This window comes from Lynx rufus, unplaced genomic scaffold (genome assembly GCF_022079265.1).
Source record: "Lynx rufus isolate CCGP_SWC_20201006 ecotype Redwood Valley unplaced genomic scaffold, mLynRuf1.p SCAF_13, whole genome shotgun sequence".
NCBI lineage: Eukaryota > Metazoa > Chordata > Mammalia > Carnivora > Felidae > Lynx > Lynx rufus.
The window spans coordinates 13,036,912-13,055,410 of record NW_025814827.1 but is presented as its reverse complement, the minus strand read 5'-3'; the positions used below and the strand labels follow the sequence as shown (position 1 = coordinate 13,055,410).

The 18,499-nt window shown below is 40.3% G+C and overlaps 2 protein-coding genes across 4 annotated transcripts in view; one reads left to right on the top strand and one right to left on the bottom strand.

Moving 5' to 3' along the window:
• APH1B (aph-1 homolog B, gamma-secretase subunit) overlaps positions 1-18,499 on the top strand; it is an 82,727-nt gene that overhangs the window by 42,309 nt on the left and 21,919 nt on the right. The window lies entirely within an intron of this gene.
• The window catches only part of CA12 (carbonic anhydrase 12), a 51,464-nt gene continuing 48,558 nt past the window's right edge, over positions 15,594-18,499 (bottom strand). Inside the window, exon 10 of one of the 2 annotated variants that reach the window (XM_047074996.1) lies at positions 15,594-18,157. In XM_047074996.1, coding sequence (XP_046930952.1) covers positions 18,085-18,157 — 73 coding nt within the window. In that variant the 3' untranslated portion in view covers positions 15,594-18,084. The remainder of the gene's footprint in view (positions 18,158-18,499) is intronic. The other variant, XM_047074997.1, reaches the window with a different exon arrangement.

The window sequence follows — 18,499 nt, the reverse complement described above, 5'->3', positions numbered from 1 at the left end:
AGTAAAAGAATTGGGGACTTGACACATTCTAAGGCAACTGTAATTATGAGCCCTGAGCAGGTCCTGGCTTTTAAGACTCAATAATACAAGGTACATGTTGCATGAGTGTGGATCACTATAAACCTTTCTTCGATTTTGTAGTAAACCATTCTTTTTTCAGTGCTTGAGCAAAATCAGAGATGGAGTTTGTAGTGTTTAATCAGGGCCTAGCATGCACAGAACACTGTATTAGATACTTTAAAAAGATGGAAAAGAACAAGATGGTGGAGATCTTTGTTCTCTGGGAACATATAATCTCACCGCACAGATTAAAACACATAAATATTACTTTAAGGCAACTAAAAATGTACTACCAATTATGAAATAATACAGAATAGCTTGAGTGCATGATACTTGCAATTTTAGTGGTAGATGAAAGGCACCTGGGTAATGGATGTAGATCCAGAGGAGAAGGTGTGACTGAGGACTGAACCCTGGGAAACTCCCAGCTGAGAGGTTGGAAAGGGGAAGTGGAATTGTGCCCTGAAGGAGGGAGGAAAACCGGGAGGTGGCCTGAGAGGGGAAAGTATGTCACATACTGTTGGATAATGAGTAAGATGAGAAGTGAGAATTGATCATTGCATATGAAGAGATGGAATTTCATTGTATGGATGAACACCTAAATGGAGTGGGTTATAAATATTGGGGGATAAGGACGTAGACACAGCATATTGGGTACAGACAACCATTATAATTGTAGTACGGGAATGGGATGATAGCCTGAGGAGTATGAGGGGGCAACAGAGGGTGTCTTTCTTCCCCCCCAACCCCCATAATTTATCATTATAACAACATGTTTGTATGAAGATGGGAATTATTTAGTGGAAAGGGAAAATTGATTGATGCAGGAGATGGGGAGGATAGTTGCCAAAGCAAAGTACCTGAGGGAAGAGTAGAGTGAAATTTTTAGTATTAAATGCTTATATTGGGTAAGTCAGAATGCTTAAAATAGATGACTTCAAGCTTTTTCTTAAGAAACTAGAAAAAGAGCAAACTGAAGTTTATAAAATAAGCAGAAGAAAGGAAATAATGAAAAGAATAGCAAAAATCACATAGAAAGCAGAAAAACAATGGAGAATTTTTTTTAAATTTTTTTTAACGTTTATTTATTTTTGAGACAGCAAGAGACAAAGCATGAACGGGGGAGGGTCAGGGAGAGGGAGACACAGAATCCGAAACAGGCTCCAGGCTCTGAGCTGTCAGCACAGAGCCCGACGTGGGGCTCGAACTCACGGACCGTGAGATCATGACCTGAGCCGAAGTCGGCCGCTTAACCGACTGAGCCACCCAGGTGCCCCTGGAGAATTTCAATAAAACAAAAATCTAGCTCTTTGAGAAAATCACTACAATTGATAAAGCCCTGGCCAGATTGGTAAGGGAAAAAAAGAGGGTACAAATTATGACTATCACTACAGATCCTACGTTTATTAAATAAAAATAGAATATTATAAACAACTTAATGCCAATAAATTAAAAACTTAGATGAAATGGACAAATAGCTTTAACAACTCACCCAAGAAGAAATTGAAAATCTGAATAACTCTTCAGACTATGATAATTATTTATTAAACCTGCACACCATATATTGAGTAACAGGAACTGAAATAGGCTTTTAGTGTAAATTTTAATCTGAGCAGAAGTTGGATTGTATTAAATGTTTGTTGCAGCTCTAAGTACCAGAGGCTTCAGATTCCTCTAGTGTCCTGTTTTGGTCTCCCCTCTTGACTTTGGGCTTCTCTATATGCTCCTTGTCAAAGAAAGTCTAAGTCTTACAGCTCTTTCAGCTATAATCCACTGTTATTATGTTGGAAACCTATTGGTGTGACAGTAAAAGACTTAAGAGAAAGAAGGTGTCCTATAATCTTAAGATTAAATTTCAATTTTGTAGTGGGCCTGCATCCTTAAACTAAGCGTCTCTTAACTTTTTACCCCCCAGGGTAAGACAGGAAAGCCAAAGAGGGCTAGAGTGGGAGGAATGCCTTCCCTCCAGGTAGGATAAGGCTCTTATAAGGTCTTTTTCTGTGGAGAGTAAGTCTTTGTTATGGATAACACTGGGGATAATTTACAATATTTGATCTTATCCTTTCCCTGCCTGAGCCATAGGGGATGGTCCATGAGATTGTGGTCATGTTCCTAGAGGTAAAACCTAGAAAAATGTGAGCCTCTTAAGACTGTGTGCTAGTCTTAGGGATTTCTCACTGTTAGGCTACTACACACTCAGACTGCAGCAGTTTGTTAAAATTAGCCTGTAAGTGTCCCTATCTATTTATGACTCTGGTGGCTTCTGCCCTAGGTAAGCAAATCTCAGTTGTGACTCTGCAGATTCCCCTGTCTTTCAAGATTTCAGGGTGGCGGTGTGTCCTGAGACTCAGTTCTCTAAGAAGTGCAAAGCATTATTGATTGTTAATTGGTTTAGTGTTTTCTTGTTGTAAGGATGGGAGCGACAGCTTCCAAACTTTTTGCTTATTGGAGCTAACCAGAATTCCCCTGTCTCTATTAAAGAAATTGAATTTGTAGTTTTCATGAGGGCAATTCCTAGAAGGCTTCATTGGAGAATTCTACCACACAGAAAGAAAAAAGGAGAAGGAAACAATACTGATTCTACACAAACTGTTCTACAAAATAGAAGAGATGGCACACTGTCCAGTTCATTCTATGAGCATTACCAATGATAACAAGACCAGACAAAGATATTATAAAGGAAAACAAAAATAAAAGCTACAGATCAGTATCTAACATGTATAAACATGTAAAAATCTTCAACAGTCTTTTGGCAAATTGAATCCAGTAATATATAAAAGATAAAATGCATGTGACCAAATGGAGTTTATTCTAATAATAAAAAATTAGTTTAACTTATAAATACCATTCAGTTCACCATGTTAACAGACTAAAACAAACAAACATGATCATATCAACAGATCCAAAAAAGCTTTTGACAAAATCTAAATTCCATTTTTTTAAATTAAACAACTCTCGGGGCGCCTGGGTGGCGCAGTCGGTTAAGCGTCCGACTTCAGCCAGGTCACGATCTCACGATCTCGAGGTCCGTGAGTTCGAGCCCCGCGTCAGGCTCTGGGCTGATGGCTCAGAGCCTGGAGCCTGTTTCCGATTCTGTGTCTCTCTCTCTCTCTGCCCCTCCCCCGTTCATGCTCTGTCTCTCTCTGTCCCAAAAATAAATAAACGTTGAAAAAAAAATTTTTTTTTAAATAAAAAATAAATTAAACAACTCTCAGCAAACTAGGAATAGAAAGGGATTTCTCTGACCTGAAAAGAAGACATCTATGTAAAACCTGTATCTAAGGCCATGCCTAATGATAAAGTACTGAATGCTGTCTCCACTAAGATTGAAAACAAGGCAAGAATGTCCACATTCACCACTTTGATTCAACATTGTACTGGAGGTACAAAAAGACAAAAGGAAATAAGTCATCGATCAAACAGGAAGAAATGAAATTTTCTTTTTTCAGATAATATGAATTATTAGTGTAGAAAGTCCTAAGGAAGCTACAGAAAGGTGATTACAACTAATTAGTGAACTTAGTAGGGTCATAGGATATAAGACCAACATAGAAAAATCAATCATGTTTCTCTATACAAGCAGCAAACAATTGGAAATTGAAATTGGTTGGCTCTCTGGAACTAGTTTGCTTCTCAAACTAGTGAAGGGCCATTTTAAAAAAACCTTCTAATTCATTGCAGATCAATACTTTTGTAAAATACAACAAAAATGAATTATTATAAAAATGTAATAAAACACTCAAATTACAAACCCAAAATTGTTGTTAGAGTCAACAGATATAAAATTACATTCAGTAAATAAACCAAAGCAAACATAGAGGAAAAAAAGAAGTACAAAAATGTATACGTTTTATTGACCATGTGCTTATAGGCAGTTAATATGGAACCAATATTATACTCAAAACTTTCTGTTCTATAATAACTGAACAAAATGTCATAATGAAAAGGATATTCTCCATGTTGAATGCCTATTTAACACACCATGAAGCTTTTTTAAGTGATAAATAATCTTGTATCCTGTTTCTTAATTTACCTAGTCTATTCAAAGAATAAAGCATATTTATAGTATTTCTGTGTTTATCATACTAGTTACCAAAATATACCATAAATCTACAGTAATGGATATGGATAGAAGATTCAGGAGCAGGCCAATGTGTATATGAAAATCTAGTATATAATAAAATCAGCATTTTAAATTAACAGGGGAAGAATCAGCTATTCAATAATTGGGCTATTTGATAATTTGATTATATTCGGGGGAAAAATGTACAGCCAGGTCTTTCACTTTTACTGTAAAACAAAATGTAAACATTAAAAATTCAAATGCAAGAAGTAAAACTAGAAAAGAACTAGAAAAAAATTAGACTACAGTTGATCCTTGAAAAATGTGGGGGGGTAGTGGTGTTGACTCCCCCGCCCCCTGCATGCAGTTGAAAAATCTGTGCATGACTTTTGACTCCCTAAAAACTCAACTACCACTAGCCTTACTGTTGACTGGAAGCCTTACTGATGACATAAATAGCCAATTATCACATTGTATGTGTTATATGTATTACATACTGTTTTCTTAAAGTAAGCTACAGAAAAGAAAATGTTATTCAAAAATTATAAGAGAATGGGAATGCAAGCTGGTGCAGCCACTCTGGAAAACTGTATGGAGGTTCCTCAAAAAACTAAAAACAGAACTACCCTACAACCCAGCAATTGCACTACTAGGCATTTGTCCACGGGATACAGGTGTGCTGTTTTGAAGGGACACATGCACCCCCATGTTTATAGCAATACTGTAGACAATAGCCAAAGTATGGAAAGAGCCCAAATGTCCATCGATGGATGAATGGATAAAGAAGATGTGGTGTATATATATATATATATATATATATATATATATACACAATGGAGGATTACTCAACAATCAAAACGAATGAAATCTTGCCATTTGCAACTGCATGGATGGAACTGGAGGGTATTAGGCTAAGTGAAATTAGAGAAAGGCAAAAATCATATGCCTTCACTCATATGAGGACTTTAAGAGACAAAATAGATGAACATAAGGAAAGGGAAACAAAAATAATATAAAAACAGGGAGGGGGACAAAACAGAAGAGACTCATAAATATGGAGAACAAACTGAGGGTTACTGGAGGGGTGGTGGGAGGGAGGATGGGCTAAATGGGTAAGGGGAATTAAGGAATCTATTTCTGAAATCATTGTTGCACTATATGCTAGCTAATTTGGATGTAAATTTTAAAAAATAAAAAAATAAAATTGAAAAAAATTATAAGAGAAAATACATTTATAGTATTGTACCGTATTAACATTGTAAGTTTACATCATCTGTTTACAAGATGAATTGTCAGTACCTACATCAATATTGCCTTAAATGATAAAAAACACTGTAAATGTTATATGTATCACTAACACTAGACATCAAAAATGAAAAGATAATGTGAAAAAGAAACTCATATTTATTTACAGGTATAAGAACTCATGCATTGAGAAGCAGCAATATGATTGCTTTATGGTAACCATATTTTTATGTAATCAATAAGATTGCTTCATGGTAGCCTAGCCTACGCTCTGATGAATTAATTGTTATAAGATTATTATGGCTTACAGTATTACAGTCATTCATAATACAGTATTGGAAATATTGTTGCTAAAAAAAAAAACGCTTGTGATGATAGGCTGATATGCAGTTTCTCTAATTATAAGAAGCATACTGTAATTCCTGAAAGCAAAATTATAAAACAGAAAACTAACACATTATTAACTTTATGTTAAATATCACTCACCTTATGCCTATGTGAGGATAGGCTCTCCACTCCCATACAGGTTTCACATGCAGTGTTCTACATGATGAACGCTTAGGCAATGATGGTAATGGTGACACAAAATGTCTCACGCAATTGTTGTACAGTTGTTAGATTTTCATATGAAGACACTCACATATATACATAACACATAAATTTGTTGGCTGTACAGCATGATTGATTATTAAATGGAAGTGAATCACCATAAAGGTCTTCATCCTCGTCATCTTCACATTGAGTAGGCTGAGGAGGTGGAGAAAGGAAGGATCGGCCTTGCTATCTCAGGGCTGGCAGAGGTGGAAGAGGTCAAAGGGGAGGCAGGAGAGGCAGGCACACTCAGTGTAACTTTATGGAAATACATCGCAATTTCTGACTTTTTGTATTTTCATTTCTCTAAAAATGTTTCTATCCAGTATCAATTGTTTTTCCACCGTTTGTTTTAGTTTCAGTGCCTGTATCGTAGAAGGGTCCATGTTGTAGAAGTCACAAGCCGTCTTGAATAATCAGAACCCTTCTGCCAGATTGTCTAACATCCACTTGTTTTCTGGCTTCTGTGACTCCTTCTTTGTCTCCTTCCTCATCATCTGGCACTAGTTCCAAAGCGTTCATTTCCATCAAGTTGTCTTCTGTTCATTTTTCTGGTGTGGTGTCTATTAGCTCTTGAATTTCTCTAAGATCCTTGAAACTCTCACCCTCCACCTTTTTTTGCCATATATAATCTCTAGGACTGGCCCTGTTGTAAATCCTTTGAAGTCATGTTTAACATCTGAGCACAGCTTTCTCCAGCAGGAATTTATTGTTCCTGGCTTGATGCTTTCATGGCTTTTTCTATAACAATGATTGAATCTTCGATGATGTGATCCTGCCAGACTTTCATAATGTTTTCCCTTTCAGGGTTCTTTTCCACAGTGTTGACAATCCTTTCCATAGAGTATTATGTATAATGAACCCTAAAGGTCTTAATGACCCCCTGATCTAGAGACTGAATTAGAGATAATTATGTTTGTGGGTAAGTAAACCACTTTGATGCCTTCTGTGTTGAGCTCATGGAGTTCTGGTGAGTAGGGACATTGTCCAGTATCATAAGAACTTTAAAAGGCAGTCACTTACTAGAGATCCTGTCTGGCTCAGTAGGAACAGCATGCAGTTCTTGATCTTGGGGTGGTGAGTTCAAGCCCCACATTGGGTGCAGAGATTACAAAAAAAAATAAACAATAAAAAAAAAAAGCCTGGCTGTCACTTACTGGCAAGGTACTCCCTAACTTCAGGAACATTGATGGAACCAATCCAGAAAAAGAGTTCTGTTGTCCTCTTGTCGTATAACCAAAAGATTGACACCTGGTCTTTTTTTCCCTTCAAGGCTCTGAGCTGAGTAGCATTACAGATAAGGACAACCCTGACTGCATCTGCACAGAACAGTAGAGGTAGCCTATTCCTTCCTGCCTTAAATCCTGTTGCTTAATTCTTTATTAAGAAATGCCCTTTGTGGCTTTTTCTTCCCCCCTAGAATAGAGCACTTTTGTCTGTATTAAAAACCTGTTCAGGCAGATAATTCTTTTTTTCAACAGTGATTTTCTTAACGGTGACTAGGAGCTCATCTGTTGCCTCTTGGTTGGCAGAAGCTGTTTCTCTTGTTATCTTGACACTTTTTAAGCCAAACCTCTTTCTAAAAGTATCAAACCACTCTGCTGGCATTAAATTTTCCAGCTTTCGATCCTTCACCTTCCTTTTGCTCTGAGTTGTCACATAATCACTTTTCTTTTTCTCAAATCATGATTAGAGTATATAGGAATGCCTTTCTTATAGCAAGCCTGCACTCACATTAAGGGTGCATTTTCAGTACAAGATAAAGGTGTTTTGCAAAAAAGTGCAAGATTTTTTGCACCTGCTGGCATAGCTGCAATGACAGCTTTGTGAATTTTGGTTTTGTTGTTGTTTCCCACAATGGTCCTTACACTGGATTAATTTGCCTTGAAAAAGCAGGCAACCGCAGCTGCAGACCTCAAAGTATGGTGCAATTCCACTTTTTCTTGTAACGTCATGACTTCTTTTTCTTGGCAATGTTTCCAGCATTACTTAGTGGTACTTCAGAAGGGTCCTGTAGTGGTATTCAAGGTTTATAGTATTGCACTAAACATAGTGAAAACTATGTGAGACCTGAGAGAGATCACTTTTTACTGTGATACGCAAAAATACTGGAGAGGTAAATTGGTCATGCAGAGACAATTAGCGTCACACAGCGTTTTAAGCAGATGCTTGCAATGCTTGAGTCCACCTCAATAGCAACAGGAGGTGGCTGTGAACTATTACAGTAGTACGTTATGTATTGCAGTTAATTTTATGCAGTTAAGATTTAATGCTGCATTTTTGTGTGTTTACATTTCTCCTGACTAATGGCGCCATGTAGGTAAACTTTAACTTTTTATGATAGATTTGTGTATTTTTCATGGAAATAAATGATAAAGTAGACCATTATCTACATCTTTTGTATGCATGACATACCTAACATTTTCTTAATTTTTTTTATATTTCTAGGCTATGCAGTTGTCTAAGTTTTTTTAAATTGTTGCAAGTCTCCAAAATTTTTTCAATAAATTTATGGAAAAAAATCTGCCTGTAAGTGGACCAGCACAGTTCAAACTTGTGCTGTTCACGGGTTAACTGTGGTTTCATAATCTTAAGGTAGATAGAGTATTTCTCAGCACATTACTATAAATCACAAAGGGGGAAAATGGATGGATTTAACTGCATAAAATTTAAACAGCAAAAGATACCCTAAAGAAGAAGACTGGGAGAAATATCTTTGGCATATATTACAAAGAATTGCCACCTATAATATATAAGAAGCTTCTATAAATAAAAAGATGACTGATTTAGTGAAGTGATCAAAGGAGGTCAACAGATAATTCACAGTATGTGAATGTAATAGCCAACAAACATAAGATAAAATGCTAAACTATTAATAATAAAAAAAATAACAATTTTTAGATTTATCAGATTGTCAAAGGTGAAAAAGATTGATAATATCAAGGGTGGTTGAACATATGGTGGAAACAGCATGTTGTGAGAGAGCAAATTAGTACAACCTTTTGGGTGGTAATTTAGCAAAATTTATTGTATCTATAAAATGTTGAGATATGCATATTTTGAGCCAGCAGTTCCTTTTCTGGGAATTTATCCTATTAAAATATATCCAAGTGCAAAAGAATCTTGCATTAGTACTGGAAAGTAAGGAATTTGCAATGTCTGTCAGTACAGCTTTGCCTCAAGGAGCAGAATACTTTATAGCCATTAAAAAGAATGAGGATGTTCTTTGTTTTATTAGGAAACAAAAGCAAGGTATAGACCATTCTTCCATTCAGCACATATTTCTTAGGCTAGGCATTGTGCTAGATACTGAGAATACAAGAGTGAAAGTAGACAGGTATGATCCTAGCCCTTGTAAAGTATGCAATATGTATCCTATTAGTCCATTTTATTAAAAATTTAAAATAAATATTAAAATATGCACACACTTACATAAAAGCCAGAAAGATAAAACTAAATTACTAGCAATTTTTATTTTAGGAGTTAGGATTATGGGGGACTTTTGGTTTTATACATATATTATTTGTATTTTTTAATTAGCATATATTGTTTGTGTAATCAGACAAAATGATAAGCCCTTTCATGATTTTTGTTGTCCTTATTAGAAAGTGGGTATCATTCGAGGCCTTTCACAATCTGATCCCAACCACTTGTTCCCTATCTTTGTTTCTCAGATGTTCTCAAACACATCCCTGAGAGCTCTTATTATCCACTGTGGACTTTCACACCTCCACCTTTTTGCTTTTGTTTTCAGTTTCAACCAGGAAGCATCCTATTCCTCCTTCAAGGTCCTGCTCAAATTTTACCCTTTGTGAAGTCCTTCCTGGTTAGACTCAAAACAAATGGCTTTCTCCACTGTTATCCTTCAGCATGTATTTTCTTAAATCAAGGAATAATTTACATATGATAAAATGCACAGATTTAGAGTATACAATTGGATGAGTTTTGACAAACGGATACACCTATTTGGTAAACACCGCATCTATCAAGATATGGAACATTGCCTTTCCCCAGGTGGTTTCCTCATGCTCCTTTCTAGTCTATTCACCCCACCTTCCACAGAGGTAATTGCCAGTTACAACTTCTATTGCCATAGATTAGTTTCACTTGTTTTGAACTTCATATAAATGGAATAACACTAAATGTACTCTTTTGTGTCTGACTTCTTTCATCCAACATAATTTTCTGAAACTGATCCATGTTTTTGTGTATATCAGTAATTTACAACTTTTTGCTAAATACCATTCCATCTTTTGGATATACAGTTTGTTTATCCATTCTTCTGTTGATAGGTACATAGTATTCTTTTCATATTACTCTTCTATATATTATGTTTAGTGTTTTCTGCTTGCTTCCCCAAAAGAGACTGTGATACCAATTGTCACCGAATATAGGAACTCTATCTAAATCATGTTTGAATCTCCATCACTTAATCTATGCTTAGCAGACAGTAGTTATTCATTAAGTTTTTGCTTTTGAATAAGGAGGTGTGAGAAAGGAAGGCAGTTGGAAATTACTTTGAATGATAGAGGAGAGATCAAGGAAAATGCTGTTCTGACAAAATGTGTGAGGTTTTCCACACCAAGCAATTCTCCAGTTCTCAGTGGACACTGTGTAGATGTTCTATAATTTAACTCATTTCTAACTAACTCCCCAGACCCACAGGTTAAAGAAAGGCTCAATCCCACAAGACTGCCCCCACTTCAAACACCAGTTTGTCTGACACCAGTTTGTCCCAGATTGTCACTTGTACTTCTGACCAGGTATAAGTTGTAAGTTCCCATGGCTCCCTTCTCAGGTCTGATAATTTGCTGGAACAGCTCACAAAACTCAGGGAAACATTTACTTATATTGACTGCCTTATTATAAAGGATATTACAAAGAATACAGATGAACAGCCAGATAGAGAGGTACATAGGTCAAGGTATGGGGAAGGGGCACAGAGCTTCCGTGTCCTCACTGGGTGTACCACCTTCCCAGCACCTCCAGGTATTGGAAGCTCTCTGCACCCCATGGTTTAGAGTTTCTGTGGAGGTCCCATTATATAGGTATGATGGATTAAGTCATTGGCTATTGGTGATTGAACTCAATTCCCAGTACTCCCCTGGAGGTCAGAGGATAGGGCTGAAAGTTCCAACCTTCTAATCACATGGCTGGTTCCTCCGGCAACCAGCGTCCCATCCTCCAAGCATCACCTCTTTAGCATAAATTTAGGTATGGCTTAAAGGAACTTATTATGAATAACATTTGGGATCTCTGTACCAGGAACTGGGAACAAAGACCAAACACATATTTATTATTATATTACAGTATCACAGGAGATTAATCCAGATTTCACCCAGTGGCTAAGAGAAGGTGATAAGCTCCAAAGCATGCTTGTCCAACTCCATGAAAGATTGTACGTTATTTAGGAAAACTTTTTTTTTAATTTTTTAAAATGTTCATTTTTGAGAGAGTGACAGAGCGTAAGCAGGGGAGGGCAGAGAAAGAGAGGGAGACAGAGAAGCCAAAGCAGGCTCAAGGCTCTGCACTGTCAGCACAGAGCCGGACACGGGGCTCAAAACCACGAACCATGAGATCACGACCTGAGCCAAAGTTGGACACTTAACCGACTCAGCCACCCAGGCGTCCCAGGAAAACTTTGCAAATGGTTATGTGTTGGGTGGCTGGGAAGGAAGGAAACTAAGGTGCATGAGATCTCTTGTTGGATGTCTAGGTATCTTGGGAAACTAGTTTCAGCAGACGAATGAACTGGTTATATTACCTGACTCACCAGGAGAGTCTTTGCTTCTTGTAGAGAAGGTAGTAGACCCTGTCATCACTGACAACAAAGTTCCTATAGAGGTCTGCATCTGTCCTTGAACCTGTAGCCCTGTGTTTGTTGTCTTCATTGCAGGTAATTAAAAGTTAATATTTGATACTAGTGAACTCAAGCAGAAACAATGACTTTGACTTCCAGTATCAAGAGGTCATAGCTGGTCATGTGAATAGAGAGCACACTTCTTCCTGGGCTCCCACCCATAGGGTGGGTCCCAGGGAAGGTGCCAGTCCTGGGCAGGCTTCTTCTAGATGGACCAGGAGGATAAGCTCTCAATGGAAACTCCAGGACAGGGCAGGGTGTCATTTGGCTGTGTGTGGGCGCATATTTAAAGTGTAAAATTTGACCAGTCTTGACCTATGCGGAGAAACTATCACCGCAAACAGGATAATGAACATATCCATCACCTCACCAGTTTCTGGTACCCCTTTGTAATCCCTTCATCCCCCACCTTCCACCCCCACCTCATCCCTAGGTGACAACTGATCTGCTATCACTATAGTTTATTTTGCACTTTTTAGAATTTTATACAAATGGAATTAAAGTGTGTGTGTGTGTGTGTGTGTGTGTGTGTGTGTGTGTGTGTATTTATTCCTTCTCTCCAGTTCAGCCGTCAGATAAAGTTCAATGAATGCATCCTTGGGACACATTTGGTTTGCAGAAGTAAGAGGTGAGGGTTACATCCCAGGAGCTGTGCTGACTCCTTTTTCGACTTGCAGTTGGCAACCTTTGGACCGACTTTTCCTGAACAGAGGCCAGGCGTTAATATGACCAAGCAGAGTGGAGGCAGGAGGTGGTTGTTGACTTTCCAGAAATTGTTGGCACAAATGCCTTTATTGCCTTTAGCCTTTGGGGCTTTATGAGGTTGTGGCATGATTGAGATAAGCATAGTACGTTATAAGAAGGTGTTTTCATGTCACTGGAGCTGCGAAGGGCAGACCGTACTGTCACTGCAGATCCTAGAGCCGCAGGAGCTGTGTCAACTTAGCCCAGAGCAAGAGCCCTGGTTTGGTTTCCTACTTACAAGGGCAGTGTTTCCTCTTTCCCTCGGTTGTGAGATAATGGAGTGAAGGTAGGTTCAGTCTAGGATATACAGGTGGGAGACTTACTGAAGCCTCCCTGGTTGACCTGCAGTCATAACAATATGCTGACCTGGTTGCAATAATTTGTTTATGGTGAATAATTCTATTACAAGGCACTGTGGCCCTTATCCCTACCCATTCAATATAAAACGAAAAGGCACAGGTAGAGCATGGGGCCCCTCCTCTCCAGCACTGTCTGGGCCTTATGCCTTCTCTCCCGCCCTCTCGTAGTGGAGTCTGAGCCAGATGACCATAGAGGATCATGCACTCCTGCCAGGCTGTGTACAATGTGGACATAGATGGCAATGCCAGAATGTGTGGTGGGCACCTCTGCTTCCCAGCAGGCCTCTCCAGAGGTCTCCTTTCCTCTTGTCTCAAGACTTCTCCCCACACCTGAATGGAAGGCAACTTACAGCCCCTTCCAATATGAGGGGCCAGGCCCAGCTGACAGTTCAAGGAACTCTGGTTTCAGGCATTTGCTGTCTTCAGGCTGGCCAGGACTGGAAGAGTGGAGACAAAGCAGCAATGTTGGGACTCTGAGATCAGGAAGAGGATGTTGTCGGGGGGGGGGGGGGGGGTGGGAAGAGGGGAGTTAGCACCTGGCACTTGGCCAGGGAAGTGCAGCAAGGTCCCCTAACAGGTTAACCAGGCATCCTTGTGCCTTTAGCTCAAACTCCTGCAAAGTCACCAGAATGCCCTAGATCGAGTTGCTACTGAGCACCTGGACCCTAGGGCCTGGCCAGGGGACATTGCCAGGGTGAGGAGGGCTGGGAGCCCCCATGGAGCTACAAGAAGAGGTGTGAGGGAAAGGAGATCTATGCCTAAGGTCTGCTGCTTTGGTCACCTTGTCCTGATTTTCTGTCTGCCCTCTTTTCTTCTGTCGTCCATATCCACCCACCTGGATTCCCCCATTTTCTATCTCTCATCCCCCATCCCTTGCCCCTCAAAACTTTGTTCTTAGGTTGATTTTGCATGAAAGTTCTCTAGGTCTAACTCTCACAAAGGGTATGTCCCAGGAGGTGAGCGGTCCATATCTGCACAGTGGTTGTACTGGCCTCTGGCCATATGTGGCTACTGAGCACTTAGGATGTGTCTAATGAAACTGAGAAAAAACTTGATGTATTTTCCTTTTTTTTTTTTTTAATGTGTATTTTTGAGAGAGAGAAAGAAAGAGAACAAGTGGAGGAGGGAGAGAGGGGAACAGAGGATCTGAAGCTGGCTCTGTGCTGACAGCAGAGAGCCTGATACAGGACTTGAACTCTCAAACCATGAGATGACCTTAGCCAAAGACACTTAACCAGCTGAGCCACCGAGGTGCCCCTGATTTATTTTACTTTAATCACTTTAAATTTAAAAGTTGATAATTGATTCAGTTATTTGGAAAACTTTTAAGTGTGTTTGGAGCAACTCCTGGCATGTGAATCTGCTTTTTCAACTGTAATTTTGTCAAATCTAAATACAGATCAAATATTTTCAATGAAAGTTCAGCATCTGAATCAAGATGTGGTGTAAATGTAAAAATACACTCTAGGTTTCAAAGACTTACTACAGGAAAAAAGAATGAAAATAACCTCATATCAAAATATTGATTACAAAGTGTAGTGTTTTGGACCCACTTTTTTCCTTTTGGGAGGTGTGGCTACTGTGAATGTTCATGTGTCTTACATTATGTTGTCTTGTATTCTGTTGGGCTTTGTGCTCCAGAATGTCCATATAGCTGGATTTACAAGAGGAGGTAATGGCCAACCTGAAGAAGGACTTGAGTGTCACCTGGCATCCCATGGCTCTTGCCACCTCACATCCCTGATCATCACCCCTGATGAATCTTGAGTTCAGGGAATGGAGAGAGAGGCTATGGAGAGACAAGGGAGATGATTTCTGTTGCTCGCCCCAGCCTCCCCTCCCGTCGCCCCAGCCCCAATGGGAATGAGAGTCACAGGCACTCTGTGTATGCCTCGCTTCACCTGTCCTCACCCCAGAAGGATGCTAAAGGGGGCAAACTGAAGAATCCCTGTGTTCTGACCAAGAGGCCATCAGAACCTGGAGGGGTTTATAGTGTTTCTATTCTAAAGCTGGGTCCACTGTTTTATCACCTACTGGAGCAAAATTACCCTTGGACAGTTCATCTATTTCCATCCTTGGACAACTAAAGTGAAGACTGGAAGCTTTTCTAAATAACTCAAACAATTTTGTAACCAGTACAAGACTGCCTCTTTTAGCAAACCAGAATATGAAATCTGGAATTAGATAAAAATTATATGGAAGGCGATAGCATGTTTTGAAAAAAAAATCCAAAATAGGTAGCAGGCAAGCTAAAGCGGCTACCAACCTACTAAGTGCAGTAGCTACTAAGACCCATTCTCTATATTCATGTCACTTTGGTTAGGAGAGCCTCCCTCTTTCCATCCATCTGTTCAAATGTGACGTATTATTTAAGGCACAGCTCAGATACCCGCTTCTCTCTGAGCGTTTCCCTGATTATTCTAAACTTCCCAGCTGTACTCCCTAAGCAGCTGTGTGATCCTAGGACTTTACTGCACATACCATAGGCCTCCTTCCTCAGTAAAATGATTAAATGCATCGGTGTATTTTCCTTTGGAGCCGGGTTCTAAGACCTGGATGCAGGTGACATCATTATCATCAGTTATGTGTCACCATAGACCAGGAACTACAAAGTGCTTTGCCAACAGTAATGCTTAGCCTCACCTCCAAAAAATCAGCCTGATGTGAAAAACATTTTATTTATAATTTCTCATATTTATAGTTTAGGTCTTCATTACAATCATTCTTACAATAAATACAGAAGTGCTAAACGTCATCATCACAGTGGCCCATGATCCATCCATGGCACAGGAATGGAGGGGTGCTGCAGACCCCACTGCTCACCGGCGGTGCTCAGGAGGACTTCCGAGAGTTTAGCAAAGGGGAGAAGAATCTAAGGTCTGAACTTGAAATAGGATTAATAGTCAATGCAGCAAAATTCTAGAATGTCTATTAAGGAAACAAGTATAAGTTACTGTTTTTACCAGATGGCACTAAAGAAACAGAATACAGAAACTCAGGTTATCCGTTGGTGAAGCAAAGAAGCCAGGGCCTTCCGTGTGTCCCTTTCCAGTCTGTGCCTGGTTTTTGTGATCCCTGCCTGCTGTGCACCCAGCACAGCACCGGGGCCCTCCACCAGGTGCATGGGAGACAGAGGAGCGTCACACACCACAGTCTGGGTTCCTGTAGTGGCCACTGGTGTCAGTGGAAGGAGGGAGAATCTGAAGAAAGGCTTCCCAATTCCAAAGCTGCTGGGTCCTCAGAGGTCCCATAATGATTCACATGGAAGTTGACAGTGTTGATTCTTGGAGCCTTCTGCCTGCCTCCCTAGCGTTGCTTTATCTCAGCCACAGGGCAGGAAAAATGCCAGTTTTCATGGCTCAGTAGATCTCCCTTTCGTTGAGCAGCTGTCATGCCGGGTATGATCTCTTTGTTCTCTTACAAAATTTGTTCATAAAAGGTATAGAGAGACATTCCCATGGCTCTGGAGTGGTTTATGTTGGTTTCTGATAGACAACTTTGGGCCAAGGCCAAGAAAGCATCCCCTAAGTCACATTGCTCTGTCATGAGGGCTGTCCCTACTGTCATTTGATCAGCATCAGGCATGCTAATGGCAAGGTTGGGATGCTGCCCCAGGCTCCAAAGCTGTCAGAGTTCTCATCCACACACATCTGAGTGTCCATTAGGTCTTTCATAACTTTGTTTAGCAAACTAGCTACAAAGCCACGGGGCTTGCCATCGCTACAAAAAGTCATGACAGTAGAAAAGGGAAAAGACTTCTCAGAGTCAGAGAGAGGAGTAGAAGGAAAAAGATGTTATAAAGAAATCTGTGCTTTGATAGGACATTCCATGCTGTCAAAATGAGACCAGGAATCAGAAAGCTGTCTGTGAACTGCAAGGTGCTGGCCATGAGAGGCTGGTGCTGGAAGCTCCTTCTCAGTCATGGAACTAACTCATCTCCATGGGGCTCTTACATCTAGGAAAGAGTTAAGTCTTCTCAGAAACTGCGACTTGAGTGGAAGACCATGAAGAATCTTTGTAATATTCCATTATTATTGGTCCCTAAATACCGTGGTGCCCCCACCCTGCACAGATAACTTCCCGCTTTCATAGCTCGAAAACAGATTTTAACCAAGCCCCCCCCCCAGATTTTAACTCAATATCCCCCAAGTCAGAGAAGTAAGAAGTCCCCATTCCATCCAGCTAGGCACTGGAGATACCACAGAAGTGGCAGAAATGAAATTTGGGCAAACGAGATGAAGCTCTTCAATCGTTTTGCATCTGCCTGTTTCCTGTAGAGTCAAAAGCAGTTTGGGTCATCTCAGAACTCATGTCTAGGAGAGAGAAAGCAACAACACATTTTCAAGGAATAGCCTAATCATGTATAAAGTGTGTGGAGTACAAAGCATAACTGCCCCACTGACAGGAGTCTGGGCTTGACCTTAATATTCTGTCCTTCTCACACTTACGGCTTGACAGACAACTTCTGACTCCAAAGTGAGGTTCCTCCAGACCTTAGGTGTCTTCTCATTCTCTCCCTCTCAGGTCCTTTCACTACATTTGAACCAAAGTACAGGACTTTGGAAATGCCTCTACTGTGTTTCAAAGAATCTCTCTTGTTTTCTTTTGTCTCTGATACCTTGACCCTTCCTGAATCATTCTTCCTTCCAATTGTAAGGTCAGACCAAAGCTTTTGTCATAGCAGGAGGAAATCAGAGGAGAACAACAACCCCTTCCCTGAGGAAAGAAACTGAGTCTCAAAAGCAAATCCTAAGCAGAGAGTGCACATCCAGGTCTGAAAGCTTCAACAAGAAGCAGGATTTCCAGGATCCTTGAAATCACACTCAGGTGAATCCCTGGGTCAGAATGTTTTACAGTCACAAACAGCCCCCAGTGAGTGACCTGGCTTGTGCCCCCAGAATCCAGACAACTTAATGGTCCACACAGCTGAAGCAGCTCAGAGTTTCTGCCTCCTTGGTGAGTTATTCCCATCCATGCATCGCATTGGCCGGTGGCCGTGGCATCAGGATGGCAGGGCACCCACCGAGAAGCGCCCCCATGGGTCTGGAGTGTTTGTGGGTTGAGCATCAGAGAACCTCAGGTATTTCAAGTGTCTAGGGAGCCACATTGTGTAGTGTCCAAACCAGAGTCCTTCCTTGGACGTGCCTGGGAGTTCTGGGGCCTCAGGCATGAGCTTCGGTCTCCTTCTTGATGGCCGGTTTGTAAATGACTCCTTTGTTGTCACCTTTTTTGCTACTGGAACAGGAAGAACACACATTTAGTCTCAGTTAAAGAGAAGAGACAGGCAGAGAGTAGCCTGACTCAGCTATGAAATAAGATGAATTTTAGGGGTCAGATTCCTTTCTTAGGGACCTTTCCCCAGTTCTGTCACTCTTGGGAGGAATGCCCCCAAATAAAGCAGCAACCAAAAAGGAACCTCATCTGAAGAGCTTGTTTAAACGTAGACTTTTTTGGAGCCCAACCATCAGAGACTGATTCAGTCTGGAGTGGGGCCCAGGAATCTGCAACTGTTCTCTTTTAACAGCTGACAATACTAGACCTGCATTTTGAAGAAGGTCTCATGACTACCCTGACTTC